Raw genomic sequence first — 15,870 nt, 5'->3', positions numbered from 1 at the left:
CCCAAAATCTCCTTAAACTGATGAGCAACTTCAGCAAAGTCTCAGGATACAAAATCAATGTGCAAAAGTCACTAGCATTCTTATACACCAATAACAGACAAACAAAGAGCCAAATCATGAGTGAACTCCCATTACAATAGCTTCAAAGAGAATAAAATACCTAGGAATCCAACTTACAAGGGATGTGAAGGACCTCTTCAAGGAGAACTACAAACCACTGCTCAGTTAAATAAAAGAGGACACAAAGAAATGGAAGAACATTCCATGCTCATGGATAGGAAGAATCAATATTGTGAAAATGGCCATACTGCCCAAGGTAATGCATAGATTCAATGGCATCCCCATTAAGCTACCAATGACTTTCTTCACAGAACTGGAAAAAACTGCTTTAAAGTTCATATGGAACCAAAAAGGAGCCCACATTGCCAAGACAGTCCTAAGCCAAAAGAACAAAGCTGGAGTCATCACACTACCTGACTTCAAACTATACTACAAGGCTACAGTAACCAAAACAGCATGGTACTGGTACCAAAACAGAGATATAGACCAATGGAACAGAACAGAGCCCTCAGAAATAACACCACATGTCTACAGCCATCTGATCTTTGACAAACCTGAGAAAAACAAGAAATGGGGAAAGGATTCCCTATTTAATAAATGGTGCTGGGAAAACTGGCTAGCCATAGATAGAAAGCTGAAACTGGATCCTTTCTTTACTCCTTATACGAAAATTAATTCAAGATGGATTAGAGACTGAAATGTTAGACCTAATACCATAAAAACCCTAGAAGAAAACCTAGGTAATACCATTCAGGTCATAGGCATGGGTAAGGACTTCATGTCTAAAACACCAAAAGCAACGACAACAAAAGCCAAAATTGACAAATGGGATCTAATTAAACTAAAGAGCTTCTGCACAGCAAAAGAAACTACCATCAGAGTGAACAGGCAACCTACAGAATGGGAGAAAATTTCTGCAATCTACTCATCTGACAAAGGGCTAATATTCAGAACCTACAAAGAACTCAATCAAATTTACAAGAAAAAAACAAACAATCCCATCAAAAAGGGGCAAACGATATGAACAGATACTTCTCAAAAGAAGACATTCATATAGCCAACAGACACATGAAAAAATGCTCATCATCACTCGCCATCAGAGAAATGCAATTCAAAACCACAATGAGGTACCATCTCACACTAGTTAGAATGGCAATCATTTAAAAATCAGGAAATAACAGGTGCTGGAGACGATGTGGAGAAATAGGAACACTTTTACACTGTTGGTGGGACTGTAAACTAGTTCCACACTAGTGGAAAACAGTGTGGCGACTCCTCAAGGATCTAGAACTAGAAATATCATTTGACCCAACCATCCCATTCCTGGGGATATACCCAAAGGATTATAAGTCATGCGGCTATAAAGACACATGCACACATATGTTTATTGCAGCACTATTCATAATAGCAAAGATGTGGAATCAACCCAAATGTCCATCAGTGACAGACTGGATTAAGAAAATGTGGCACATATACACCATGGAATACTATGCGGCCATAAAAAAGGATGAGTTCGTGTCCTTTGTAGGGACGTGGATGCAGCTGGAAACCATCATTCTCAGCAAACTATCGCAAGAACAGAAAACCAAATACCGCATGTTCTCACTCATAGGTGGGAATTGAACAATGAGACCACTTGGACACAGGAAGGGGTACATCACACACTGGGGCCTGTTGGGGGTGGGGAGAGAGGGAAGAGATTGCATTAGGAGATATACCTAATGTAAATGACGAGTTAATGGGTGCAGCACACCAACATGGCACATGTATACGTATGTAACAAACCTGCATGTTGTGCACATGTACCCTAGAACTTAAAGTATCATTAACAAGAAAAAAAAACAGACATTCTGGAGTTGAAGAAAGCAATTGATATACTGAAGACTACATCAGAGTCTCTTACTAGCAAAATTGATCAAGTAGAAGAAAAAATTAGCGACCTTGAAGGCAGAACTATTTGAAAATACACAGTCCAAGGAGACAAAATAAAAAAAGAATAAGAAATGATGGAGTACATCTACAGGATATAGAAAATAGCCTCAAAAGGGAAAATCTAAAAGTTATTGGCCTTAAAGAGAAGGTATAGAAAGAGATATTCGGGTAGCGAGTTTATTCAAAGGGACAATAACAGAATTTCCCACACCTAGAGAAAGATATTAACTTTCAAGTACAAGAATATTATAGAGTATTTGCCAATTTAACCCAAAGAATACTACCCAAAGGCATTTAATAATTAAACTCCCAAAGGTTAAGGATAAAGAAAGGATCCTAAAAGCAGCAAGAGAAAAGAAACAAATAACATACGATGGAGTCCAATATGTCTGGCAGCAGACTTCTCAGCAGACACCTTACAGGCCAGGAGAGAGTGACATGACTGCTGAAGGACAAAAATTGTTGTCCTACAATACTATATCCAGTAAAACATGAAGGAGAAATAAAGACTTTCTAAAACAAACAGAAGCTGAGGGATTTCATTAAAACACAGAACATGTCCGATAAGAAATGGTAAAGGGAGTTCTTCGGTCTGAAAGAAAAGGATATTAACAATGAGAAATCATCTGAAGTATTACAAAACTAACTGGTAATAGTAAAACATAGAATATTATAATACTGTAATTGTAGTGTATAAAGTACTCATGTTTTGAGTAGAAAGACTAAAAGATGAACCTATCAGAAATAATAACTATGACTTTTTAAGGCATAGACAGTATAATAAGATATAAGTAGAAACAGCAAAAAAGTTAAAAAGTGGGGGATTAAAGTATAGAGTTTTTATTAGTTTTTGCTTTGATGCTTTGTAAGTTTATGCAGTCATATGATTGGAAATCAAACAATATGCTTTTGAATGATCAGTGGGTCAGTGAATAATTTAAAAAGCACATTTTTAAAATTTCTTGAAACAATGTAAATGGAAACACAGCATATCAAAACCTGTGGGATACAGGGAAAGCGGTACTAAGAGGAAAATATATAGCGATAAGCACCTACATCAAAAAACTAGAAAAACTTCAAATAAACAACCTAACAGTATATCTTAAAGAGCTAGAAAGGCAAGAGCAAACCAAACTCTAACTTAGTAGAAGAAAATAAATCATAAAGATCAGAGCAGAAATACGTGAAACTGAAACCAAAAAAATACAAAAGATCAACAAAAAAAAAGTTGGTTTTTTGAAAAGATAAACAACATCAACAAACCTTTAGCCAGACTAAGAAAAAGATAGAAGACTCAAATAAATAAAATCAGATATGAAAAAGGAGAGATTATTACCAACACTGCAGAAATTCAAAGGCTCATTAGAGGCTACCATGAGCAACTATATGTCAATAAATTGGAAAATGTAGGAGAAATGGATAAACTCCTAGACACATGCCACCTGCTAAGATTCAACCACGAAGAAACTGCAAACCTAAGCAAACCAATAACCGATAGGTAATAATATTTAAGCCATAATAAAAAGTCTGTCATTAAAGAAAAGCCCAGGACCCAATGGGTTCAGAGCAGAATTTTACCAAACATTTAAAGAACTAATATCAATCCTACACAAACTATTCTGAAAAAAAGGAGGGAATACTTCCAAACTCATTCTACGAAGCCAGTATTACTCTAATACCAAAACCAGACAAAGACATCAAAAAAAGGAAAACTACAGGCCAATATCCCTGATAAACATTGATGCAAAAAATCCTGAACAAAATACTAGCATATTAAAATCAGCAACACATTAAAAAGTTCATTCATCATGACCAAGCAGGATTTATCCCAAGATGCAAGGATGGTTGAACATATGCAAGTCAATCAATGTAGTGTATCATATCAACAGTATGAAGGACAAAAACCATCTGATCATTTCAACTGATGATGAAAAAGTATTTGATAAAATTCAAAATCCTTTTATGATTTAAAAAACCTTGAAAAACAGAATAGAAGGAACACACTTCAACATAATAAAAGTCATATACAACAGACCCACAGCTAATATCACACTGAATGGAGAAAACTGAAAGCCCTTCCTGTAAGATCTGGAACAAAACAAGTATGCCCACTGTCACCACTGTTATTCAACACAGTCCTGGAAGTCCTAGCTAGAGGAATCAGACAAGAGAAATAAATAAAGGGCATCCAAAGTGGAAAGGAAGAAGTCTCATTATCCTTGTTTGCAGATAATATGAACTTGTATTTGGAAGAGCCTAAATACTCCACAAAAAAACTATTAGAACTGATAAAAAAAAATTCAGGAAAGTTGCAGGATACAAAGTCAACATACAAAAATCAATAGCATTTCTATATGCCAACAATGAACAATCTGAAAAATAAAGTTTAGAAGTAATCCTATATACAATAACTACAAATAAAATACCTAGAAATAAATGTAACCAAAGAAATGAAGAATCTCTACAATGAAAACTATAAAACATTGAAACAAGAAATTGAAGAGGGCACCAAAAATGAAAAGATATTTCATGTTCATGGACTGGAAGAATAAATATTGTTAAAATGTCCATACTACTCAAAGCAATCTACAGATTCAATGCAATCCCTATTACAATACCAATGACATTCTTCACAGAAATAGAAAAAAAATCCTAAAATTTATATGAAACTATACAAGATCCAGAAGAGCCAAAACTATCCTGGGCAAAAAGAGCAAAACTGGATGAATTACATTACTTGACTTCAAAGTATATTACAGAGTTGTAGTAACCAAATAGCATGGTACTGACATAAAAAGAGACATCTAGATCAATGAAACAGAATCGAGAAGTGAGAAATAAATCCATACATCTACAGTGAACTGAGTTTCAACAAAGATGCCAAGAATATACTTTGGGGAAAAGACAGTCTCTTCAATAAATTGTGCTGGGAAAACTGGATATCCATATGTGGAAGAATGAAACTAGACCCTTATATTTTACCATATACAAAAATCAAATCAAAATGGCTTAAAGACTTAAATCTAAGACCTCCAACTATGAAACTCCTAAAAAGAAATGTTGGGAAACTCTCCAAGACATTGATCTGGGCAAAGATTTATTGAGTAATACCCCACAAGCACAGGCAACCAAAGCAAAAATGGACAAATGGGATCACATCAAGTTAAAAGTCTTCTGCATGGCAAAGGAAACAATCAACAAAGTGCAAAGACAATCCACAGAATGGGAGAAAATATGCAAACTAGCCATCTGACAAGAGATAAATAACCAGAATATATAAGGAGCTCAAACAACTCTACAGGAAAAAAAATCTAATAATCCTATTTAAAAATAGGCAAAAGGTCTGAATAGATACCTTGCAAAAGAAGACATACAAATGGAAAACAGGTATATTAAAAGGTGCTTAACATCACTGATCATCAGAGAAATGCAAATGAAAACTACAATAAGATATCATCTCACCACAGTTAAATGACTTCTATTCAAAAGACAGGAAATAGCGAATGCTGGTGAGAATATAGAGGAAAGGGAACCGTCATACGCTTTTGGTGGGAATGTAAATTAATAAAACTACAATGGAGAACAGTTTGGAAGTTCCCAAAAACAATAAAAATAGAACTACCATATGTTCCAGCAATCCCAGTGCTGGGTACATAGCCAAAAGAAAGGAAATCAGTATATCAAAGAGATACCTGCACTCCCATGCTTACTGTGGCAGTAGTCACATAGCCAAGATTTGGAAGCAATCTAAGTGTCCATCAATAGATAAATGGATAAAGAAAATGAGGTCTGTATACACAATAGAGTCCTATTTAGCCCTAAAATAGAATGAGATCCTGTCATATGCAATAATATAGATGGAACATGAATTAACAACATTATGTTTAGTGAAATAAGCCAGATACAGAAAGACAAACTTCATGTGTTCTCACATATTTTTGAGAGCTAAATATCAAAACAATTTAACTCATGGAGATAGAGAGTAGAATGATGGTTACCAGAGGGTGGGAAGGATAGTTGGGGTTAGGGTAAGTGGGAAGAATTAATGGGTACAAAAATATAGTTAGATAAAATGAATATGATCTAGTATGTGATAGCATAACAGGGTGGCTACAATCAATGATAATTTATTGTGTATTTAAAAGTAACTATAAGAGCATAATTGGATCATTTGTAGCACAAAGAAAGGATAAATGTTTGAGGTTATGGATATCCCATTTACCCTGATGTGGTTATTATGTATTGTATGCCTGTATCAAAATGTGTCGTGCACTTCATAAATAAGTAAATAAATCTGTCTATATCTACTATTTACCCACAAATAAAAAATTAAAAAGTAAAATAAACAAATTAATTTAAAAAAATGGACTTGTTGCGCAGCGCTAGGAGTGCTGTCAGAAGATAACCTGCAGCTGTCAATCTATCAGATTTTGTCTCAGCTGCAGAGTTGCCTTACCCACAATCACAACCTTCCTAGGTTGTGGATCCAGTAGGATGGGGTCCTATATTCAATGAGTGATTGCGGTAGAGGTATATAAGCTGAGCCATTTCATTTCAGTAAAGGACAATCTGATATTGTTGGGCAGCATAATACCTTCTCCCAAATATAACCACATTCTAATCCCTGGAACCTGTGAATATGTTATGTGGCAATGGAGAATTAAGGCTATCGATAGAATTATGGTTGCTAATCAGCTGAATTTAAGACAAGGAAGTTATCCTGGATTACCTAGGAGGGCCCAGTATAATCAAGAGGGAGGTAGAAAAGGGCGTCAAGTCAGAGAGAGATTTAAAAATGCTATTCAGCTGGCTTTGACGATGGATGAAGGAACCATGAGTCAAGGAAGGCAAACAGCCTCCAGCAGCTGTGGCAGGTGATTCTCTGCCACAGCCTCCAGAAAAAACATGGTCTTGCCAACACCTTCAGCTTAACTCAGACTCAGTTTTGATTTATGCCCTCCAGAACTGTACAATAATAAATTTGTTTCATATTAAGATAATAAATTTGTGTTGTGGTCATTTGTTACAGCAGCAATGGGGAAGTAAAGGCCACTCTGGAGGTCAGACAAGGCTGCTCTCAGCCCTGCATCACAGCATGGCTTCTCCCTTATCTCCATCCCATCTTGCTTCCTTCACCTCTCTTGTCCCCAGCTTGGGGCACTCCTTAGTAAGCATCCTGTATGTGAACCCCATATTGGAGTCTGCTTCCCAGAGAACCCAAATTGTGACAGATAATAAAACCTCATGAAGTCCTCTTATAACTATAAATATATAAAGTTTATAATTGTTTATTAAAAGGAGTTAGAAACTTCATCAAAAAGTGTAATGTCTATATGACTACGAACGTGAATAGCACTGGATCTGATATTAAGACAACATGAAGTAAATGTTAAAAACACGGCTTTGACTGGTAGATACAAGTTCAATTCTAGCATCTGTACTTGTGTCTCCCGAAGTTCATGTGTTGGAAACTTAATCCCCAATTCAACCATGTTGAGAGGGGACTTTTAAGAGGTGATTTGGTCGTGAGGGCAGATCCCTTATGCATGGATTAATGTCATAATTGCTGCAATGGGTTCCTGACAAAAGGATTAATTTGACCTTTTTACCCTCTCTTGCTGTCACCTTCTGCACCATGGGACGACACAGCAAAAAGGCCTTGAAAGATGCTGGCACCTTGGTATTGGACTTCACAGCCTCCAGAATGGTGAGAAATAAATTTATTTTCTTTCTAAATTACCCAATATGTGATATTCTGTTACAGAAACACAAAATAGACTAAGACAGGGACATTACTTAACTTTGGCATTTAGTTACTCTCACTCACCAACATCCAGCCATAAATAGAGATAACAAATACCTATCCCCACTAGAAAGCATTAAGTAAGGTGTAATTTTAAACTCTATGACTGATTTGTGATAAGAACCCAATAAAACTTAGTTAAGCTCTCTTAACTCTACCTCGCTATTTTCTCTCAGGAATTTGCAACTTCTTTTAATAATAATTGATACTATTGAATTGGGAGGCAAATCGCCGTTTTATGGTTCACTTCTCTCACAATGTGTGTTTCAATTGAGACAGCTCTGGAAGGTAACTGTGTCCTATAGTGGTGAAGAAAAGCTTCTTGAGGAATATTGGAATTTAGCAGGGATGGTAAAAACATCCTAGAGAAAATGATGAGCCAGTGGCACCATGGAGTCCTCACTCCAACTCTTGCATATAGCGTTTTTTGTTTGTTTTTTTGAGATGGAGTCTTGCTCTGTCTCTCGGGCTGGAATGCAGTGACACAATCTCGACTATCCTGGTTCAAATGATTCTCCTATTCTCCTGCCTCAGCCTCCTGAGTAGCTGGGACTACAGGCACTTGCCACCATGCCCAGCTAATTTTTGTATTTTTTTTGTAGAGACAGGGTTTCACCAAGTTAGCCAGGCTGGTCTCGAACTCCTGACTTCAAGTGATTTGCCCACCTCGGCCTCCCAAAGTGCTGGGATTACAGGCATGAGCCATCACACCTGGCTGCCTTTTTATTTTTTATTTTTTTAACTTTTTTTTCACATGGAAAAGTGGATTTTCATTTTTCCAAAAGTGGATTTTCATTTTTCCAAAAATTGCACCAAGATAAAAGCAAAGCTCTGGTTGATGCGGGTGTGTTGCGTAGGCGTTAGCAGTACTGCCCTCACTGTGCGCTCATTGGACATAGTGCAACCCATCAAAAGGATGGTTGCATGTAGTCTAGTTTAGGTAAATCAAATTTGGTAGGACACGTACCAGATTATCAAGTTTTCAAAGCACTGCAGTTATTAATTTTAACTTGTAATTTTAGACATATGGGGTAGGCTATCTTGTAATGTGTGCAGTGTTTTCTGAAATGTATCGCATAAATTGAAGAAAAAAACTGAATAAGGGCAAAGAGATTGAGCTGTGTATTCATCTCAGATAAATACATGAAACCTTGAAGTTATGGCCAGTACTGTTAGATTTATGGCAGTGGGTATACATCCCTCACTCTTTGAGAGAGTGGCTCTCACTCAAAGCTCCTTCTTTATATTTATCATCTTTATATTCATATGGCATCTCTATTTTCAATGTCTTAGAAATTTCTCCCTCTCCTGTAACCCTTTAGGCTGAAATTTCATGTTTCCTATCAATTCAGAAACAAATTCTTTTCTGGGATGTGGAACCTATCTCTTCAGCCATTTCTGAGTTACCCAAGCATGAGAAAAATGTTGTTTAGGAAATTCGTCAAGATCCACTTTTTGTATGTTTGAATTTAAACATCTAGAGCTGTTGTACCCATTCTGTAAGGAGAAAAAATATTCTTTGCTTTGAAATATAATTAGTTGAGCTTTACTTCCACATTCTGTATATATGGAATGTGGTTATAGAGAGATGTGTTGAAATTTTGCAAAATCCTTTGGGTTTCCAGACCCTCCATACATGTTGTACTTAGAAAAATGCTTTTTTTAAATTTCTTTTTTAGTCTTAGACTGGCATTTCTCTATAAAAAAATTGAGTGTAACAGCTCCTGTCTGGCTGTATTGTCAAACAACAGAAGTTTTATTCTATACAAATTAGAAAAATTAGGACTAAAAAATTTATATATATATATAAATTTAAATATATATAAACTCTTGGACTTTGGTTCTTGTTTTATTGTAGATAGGAATATTTGTGCTGCTGGTAGCAACTTTCAATAAAATATTATTGGGTAGTAGATAGTGTCTTAGGCAGTTTCCTGTGGCTTATAACAGAATACCTATACCTAGGGTAATTTACAAAGAAATGAAATTTATTTATTGTAGTTCTAGAGGCTGGGAAGTTCAAAGTTGAGGGGCCACATTTGGTAAGCGCCTTCTTGCTGGTGGGAACTCTGCGGGCTGAAGACAGCACAAAGCATCACATGGCAAAGGGGCTGAGTATGCTAGCTCAGGACTCTCTTCCTCTTGTCATAAAGCCAATAGTTCCATTCCCATGATAACCCATAAATCCATGAACGATTTAATCTATTTATGAGGGAAGAGCCTTCACGAACTAACTACCTCTCAATCCTGCCACACTGGGGATTGTTTCAACATGAATTTCAAGTGAGTACAAACATTCGACCATAGCATTCTGTCCCTGGCCCTGCCAAACTTATGTTCTTCTCACATACAAATACATTTATTTCATTCTGATAGCCCCAAAGTCTTAACTTGTTTCAGCACCAACTAAGAAGTCCAAAGTCCAGAATTTCATCTTCCTGTGAAATCAAAGTAAATTATCCACTTTCAAGATAAAATAGTGGTATAGCATAAAACAGACATTCCCATTCCAAAAGGAAGGAATAAACAAAAAGAAAAAAGCAGCATGCCCCAAGAAAGTCCAAAACCTAGCCAGGCAGACATTACATCTTAAAGCTGGAGAATAATCTTTTTTGACTCCATGTGCTGCCTCTTGGACACACTAGAGCAAGAGTTGGGCCCACAAGGCCTTAGACAGCCCCACCTCTAGGGCTTTGCTGGGTGCACCCCATACAGCTGCCCATGCAGGTTGGAGCCCGGTGCCTGAGACTTTCCCAAGCAGATGTTGCATGCTGTTGGTGACTCCACAGTTCTGGGATCCTGGTAGTGGCCCTGTTCCCACAGCTCCACTAGGCATTGCTCTGTTGGAAACTTTCTGCAGCAGTTCTGACCCTACAATTCTGCTTAACACTGCCCTAGCTGAAGCTCTCTGTAGTGCTCTGCCCTTGTTACAAGTCTTTGCCTGGACCCAGGCTTTCAGCAAAAATCCTTTGACATTTAGATGGAGGCCCCCAAACCTCCACAGCTCTTGCTTTCTGCAAATCTGAAGAATTATAATGGCACCATATGGATGCCCTTAAGGCTTATGGTTCTTATCTTCTTGAGTGGCAGATCAATTCACACCTAAAGCTTCTTGAGCCACAGCTGGCATGTCCAAGAAGGACTGTACTAGAATTTGAGAAGCAAAGACCTGAGAGAGAGTGCTGGGCAGCAAGTCCATGAAAGGTGCCTCAGGTCTGTCTCCTGAAGCCATTTTGTCCTCCTGCCTCTGGGTCTATGATGAGAGGAACAACTCAAAGTTCTCTGAAATGCCATCGAGGTCTTTCCTTCTCATGATGATACTTTTTTCCTTTACTAATCTCCATAGCAAAAGGTTGCTGGGCTACACCCTTGGTTTCCTCTCCCAAACACACCTTTTCACTCTTTACATGGCCAGGCTGAGAGTTTTCCAAATTTTTCCACTTTGCTTCTCTTATGATTATAAATTCCGCCTTTAAGGTTTTTTTCTTCCCCCTCTCACAGCTTGATGTAAGTGGTTAAAAGTAGCCATGCAGCAGCCTGAATGCTTTACTGCTTAGTATTTCTTTGGCCAGATACCCCAGTTTCTCTCTCTCAAGTTCAGCCTTCCAGAAAGCCCTCAGGTGTAGAACAGTTCAGCTAAGTTCTTTGCCAATTTATAACAAGGATGGTCTTTACTCCACTTTCTAGTACCTTGTTCCTCAGTTCCATCTGAGATCTTGTTGGAGTGGCCTTTACTGTCCATAGTTCCATCAGCATTCTGATCATGACCATTTAACCAATTTCTAAGGAGTTCCAAACTTTCCCTGTTCTTCTTGTCTTCTAAGCCCTCACTAGAACCTAGGCTTTTTCTAGACTGCTGCTTCATTCTTGTAGCCTCTACTCATTATCCAGCTTCGAAGCTGCTTCTACATTTTCAGGTATTTGTTTTCGTTAATACCCCACTCTCAGTACTGATTTCTGGTCTTGTCAATTTTCTGTTGCTTAGAACAGACTACCTGAAACTAGGGTGATTTATAAAGAAATGAATTTATTTCTTACAGTTCTGGAGACTGAAAAGTCCAAGGTCAAGGGGCCACTTTGCTAGTGGGGACTCTGTGCAGAGTCCCAAAACAGTGCAGGACATGACATGGCAAGGGGGCTGAGCCTGCTAGCTCAGGTGTCTCTTTCTCTTCTTATACAGTCACTAGTCCCACTCCCATGATAACCCATTAACTCATTAATCTACGATTTCAGTGCCCTGAAATACTGGGAACTTAGAGAATTATAAAGAAGTAAAGTAGGAATAGGTAGATGGGGTGGAGAGGAGGAGAAAGAGAGCAGAGATTCCTTCCTTCTGACCTGGCAGACATTCCCAAGACATATGGACTTGTTCCAGTTATATATTACTGTATAAGAAATCACCTCAAAACTTAATGGCTTAAAACAACAATTTTTAATTATTATCTTCACAGTTCTGGGGGTTGGTTAGCCAGTTTTGCTCAGGGTCTCTAATGCACTTGCAGCATCTAGAGCTAGCATCATTTTTCACTCATGTCTGGCACCTAGTCTGGGAAGATTCAAAGATCCAAGGGCTAGAACAGCTGTAGCTCTTTGGTCATCTCTTTTTTTCTTTACATGGTCTTTCTGCATGGTTTCTCCAGCTTTGGGGAAGCCAAACTTCTTTTCAGGCAGCTCAGGGCTTCAAAGGTAAGTGTCCCAAGGGAGAGAGCCAAGTGGAATCTGCATTGCCTTTTCTAACCTAGTCTCAGAAGTCAAGGCAGTCACAAGTCCAATCCAGGTTTAGGGGAAGCAACAGACTCCACCTCTTGATGAGGGATGCACCAAAGAATCTGTGGACATATTTTAAAACCACCAGAGAACTTCACAGGCCTCTCTGGCAGAAAATCTAGGACAGAATAATGAGTCATTCACGAAACCACAAATTGCTTCACTGTGGTTCCCCTTTGGCTATGGGGGAATAGTGCAGTTTTTAAAGGCTCCTGCTCTGGAGTTAGGCTGCCTGGGCTTGCCTCTGTCCTGACACTTACTAAACCTGGAACCTTGAGCAGTTCTTGGTACCTCGGTTTTCTTACCTGTAAATTGGGAACAATGAGAGCTAACATTTGTTGAGCACTTAGTGTCAGACATTGTCCTAACTGCGTTGTGTCTGCTCTCCTTTTATACGCAAGGTAACCCTATGAGGTACTTATCTATTAATACTTCCTAAGTCGTAAGAGTGATAATCAAAGAGGCATCTTCCAGGTCTGTAGTGTGGATCAAATGAGACCATCTATTATGTTCGCTCTTGGCATTATTAAAGCTTTTGGGGGAAACTCTAGTGATGCCTGCCCAGTAGAGTGAGCCGTTTCCGGAAACGGACCCAACGTGCACAATGTCACATATGAGTGCAGACTGTTCCCAGTACAGAGTGGAAGCCAAGATCAGGGCTGTGAGGGCCAGGTTTCTTGACAGGTGTCAAGATTTCATAAAAAGTCCAGTCATTCCGTTTCTCATTGGGGGTTATGGGTACAGAACCCGGAACAATCCTGGAGGGTGGGATGACAAGCACCGTTTTGAGTTTGCAGAAACGGTGTGTTTATGTTTTTTCTGGAAAAGGAATCCACTACTCCAGGCGGTCGGAGTTCTGCCGGGAGAACACCCGCCCTCTGTCTGAAGCGTCCCCAAGTGTCCGGGGCCCGCGTCGTGGCCGGATGCACAATGCTGACACCCTTCCCGGGGGGCTCCAGTGTATTCTGCCTCCTCTCGTGTTCCCGTTGCCACCCTTGGCTCTCTGACTCCTCTAGCCACCTTCCCCTCCTCCTTCTTCCCTGAGGTGCCTACTTGTGCGATTCCAGAGCGCCCATCTTCCCAACCCGGGCAAAACCCGGAGAGGTGGAATCCCTCGCCCGGAGCGCCCCGGCGGCCACTGGGCATGCTCCGTTGTCAGGCAGGTTCGGGGCTGCAGGCAGCTTGCGCGCCCGGCGGATTCCTGCTGCGGCCGCGCGTTCTCCTCCTCCCAAGCAGGGAGCGGGCGCATGATGGCGGCCGCGGCGGCAGCGGCTGCGGGGAGCGCCAGCAGCGGCGGCGGCGGCGGTGGCAGCAGCAGCGACACGTCCAGTACCGGCGAGGAGGAGAGGATGCGGCGCCTCTTTCAGACATGCGACGGCGACGGGGACGGATACATCAGCAGGTACGCGGGGAGGTACGAGGAAAACGACTGGGGCGAGATCAGCCTGTCCGCGCGCCCTTGACCCCTGATCTGCCCCTTCGCCCCAACTTGCGGCAAGTTGCTCAGAAGCTCGCGGGAAAAGTTGGCCGCGACTCCGAGAGCGCGTAGCCGGCTCGGCCACCAAGGCCAGGGGGCTGCTCTGTTCGCCTTGCGGGGGTGCCAGTTGGTCTAACTTTTCCCAGCGCTGTCTTTGTCTAGGCGTTAGGAGATATCTCCTTAGGATGCGCACTCTTCCGGGGCTGGGAGTGTTCTTCCCAGTGGGGAAAGGAGTTCTGGCCGCTTATCCCAAGTAGGAGGGGCTGCCCCACAGCCTCGGGGTCCTGGGCATCAAGATGCTGCGGCACAGGGCAGCGATCTCGTAGGCGGCTCGGTGGATAGCCTGGGGCCGCACGGGAGGAGATACGCTAAGCGACAGCCTCGAACATGGAAATAACCTGCGAAGAACTTTCTTATGCCGCAGAACCCATGAATTCCAAACTTCAGAGCCCAAAGAATGGGCGTCGTTTGCCACCCAGTACTGATTTAAACGCACTAGCCTGAGGGGAACGAAGCGCTCAGGAGCAAACTCTGGCTAGACCCAACTCCTACCCGGCTCTGTGCGCTGACCAGGTGAGCCTCGGGGGTGGCTCCGGGCGCCTCCGCGCCTCCACCCACAAACAAACTTTGGGGTGTTTGCTTCGGATCCCCCACACCTCCTACAGGGGCGGTATTTAAGCTTCGTGCCTCCCGGCTTGGCCAGATAATTACTTCTGCCCAGATTTGTGTTGTTTAGACTCTCGTGGTGAAGAAGGCAATCGCAACAGTTTCTGGTATGCTTCTATTGAAAGGTTGACACCGGACACTGAAGACTTGGTATCCGTGGAGATTTGAATTGCCTCGGATGAAGGAGCAGCCTAAGTTGTGCATTACATGTTTCTTTAGTCTTTGTCTTTGTGATGCTAAAGATTGTTTCAGAAAATCCGGGCTGCTTCCTGATTGTCCCTGCCTACCTTAAAAAGAAAGAGTACGGAATTTTTCCCTTAAAATTTAGAAAGCTCTCCGAAACAGGTAATTTAACATGTAAGAATTTGCAATTACAAAAAAAAAAATTATTTGGGACTCAATGCAATTTTGATCATTCTTAGGTGAATTTTTATTACTTTCCTAATGTTTTACTGAGAAACATTAGAGAGATATCAGAAAACTTGATGGAGTAATTCTGTTCGGAAATGAAAATAATATGTAACTCTGATTGACTCCACGCAAATTTCTATCTGGAAATCTTTACTTATTTTGGTTCTGGGATTTAAAAAAAATTTCATTACATAGTTTTCCTTTTTGTTGTTTTCCTACTTGAAAGGTTATTATCTCATTGGCAATAATAAAAGCAAACTCCATTCAACTTTGGCTGCTTTTTTTTTTTTTTAAGACAGAATCTCGCTTTATCACCCAGGCTGGAGTGCAGTGAAGTGCTCTTGGCTCACTGCAACCTCCGCCTCCTGGTTCAAGAGATTCTCCTGCCTCAGCCTCCCAAGTAGCTGGGATTACAGGTGTCCACCACCATTCCTGGCTACTTTTTGTATTTTTAGTAGAGAAGGGGCTTCACCATTTGGCCAGGCTGGTCTCGAACTTATGACCTCAAGTGATCTGCCTGCCTTGGCCTCCCGAAGTAATGAGATTACAGGCCTGAGCCACCGCTCCCGGCATGGATGCAAAAAAGTTTAATTTCACACGGGCAAGAATGCATATAGAAAACTAGCAGCGTGCTATTCTTTTCTAATTTGGCCTATTAATATATTGTTTTATCTGAACTACACTTTCTGTATAAATGCTCACATTATTTTTGGTGATTCTACCCTGGAGGATGATGAATTCTGTAAGTGTAATC

At 40.4% G+C, this 15,870-nt stretch overlaps 1 protein-coding gene and 1 non-coding gene across 2 annotated transcripts in view; one reads left to right on the top strand and one right to left on the bottom strand.

Moving 5' to 3' along the window:
* Nucleotides 1-8,591: 8,591 nt before the first annotated feature.
* On the bottom strand, nucleotides 8,592-8,716 carry LOC112627276. Its single transcript, XR_003120121.1, has one exon. It is a non-coding gene; the product is annotated as a U4atac minor spliceosomal RNA (small nuclear RNA).
* Nucleotides 8,717-13,288: 4,572 nt separating this feature from the next.
* Nucleotides 13,289-15,870, top strand: part of MCC (MCC, WNT signaling pathway regulator) — a 466,526-nt gene continuing 463,944 nt past the window's right edge. Inside the window, exon 1 of the mRNA XM_025387469.1 lies at nucleotides 13,289-13,964. Coding sequence (XP_025243254.1) covers nucleotides 13,810-13,964 — 155 coding nt within the window. The 5' untranslated portion in view covers nucleotides 13,289-13,809. The remainder of the gene's footprint in view (nucleotides 13,965-15,870) is intronic.

The sequence above is a fragment of the Theropithecus gelada genome, chromosome 6 (genome assembly GCF_003255815.1).
Source record: "Theropithecus gelada isolate Dixy chromosome 6, Tgel_1.0, whole genome shotgun sequence".
NCBI classification, from domain to species: domain Eukaryota; kingdom Metazoa; phylum Chordata; class Mammalia; order Primates; family Cercopithecidae; genus Theropithecus; species Theropithecus gelada.
This window is presented reverse-complemented; position numbering and strand designations above follow the sequence as displayed.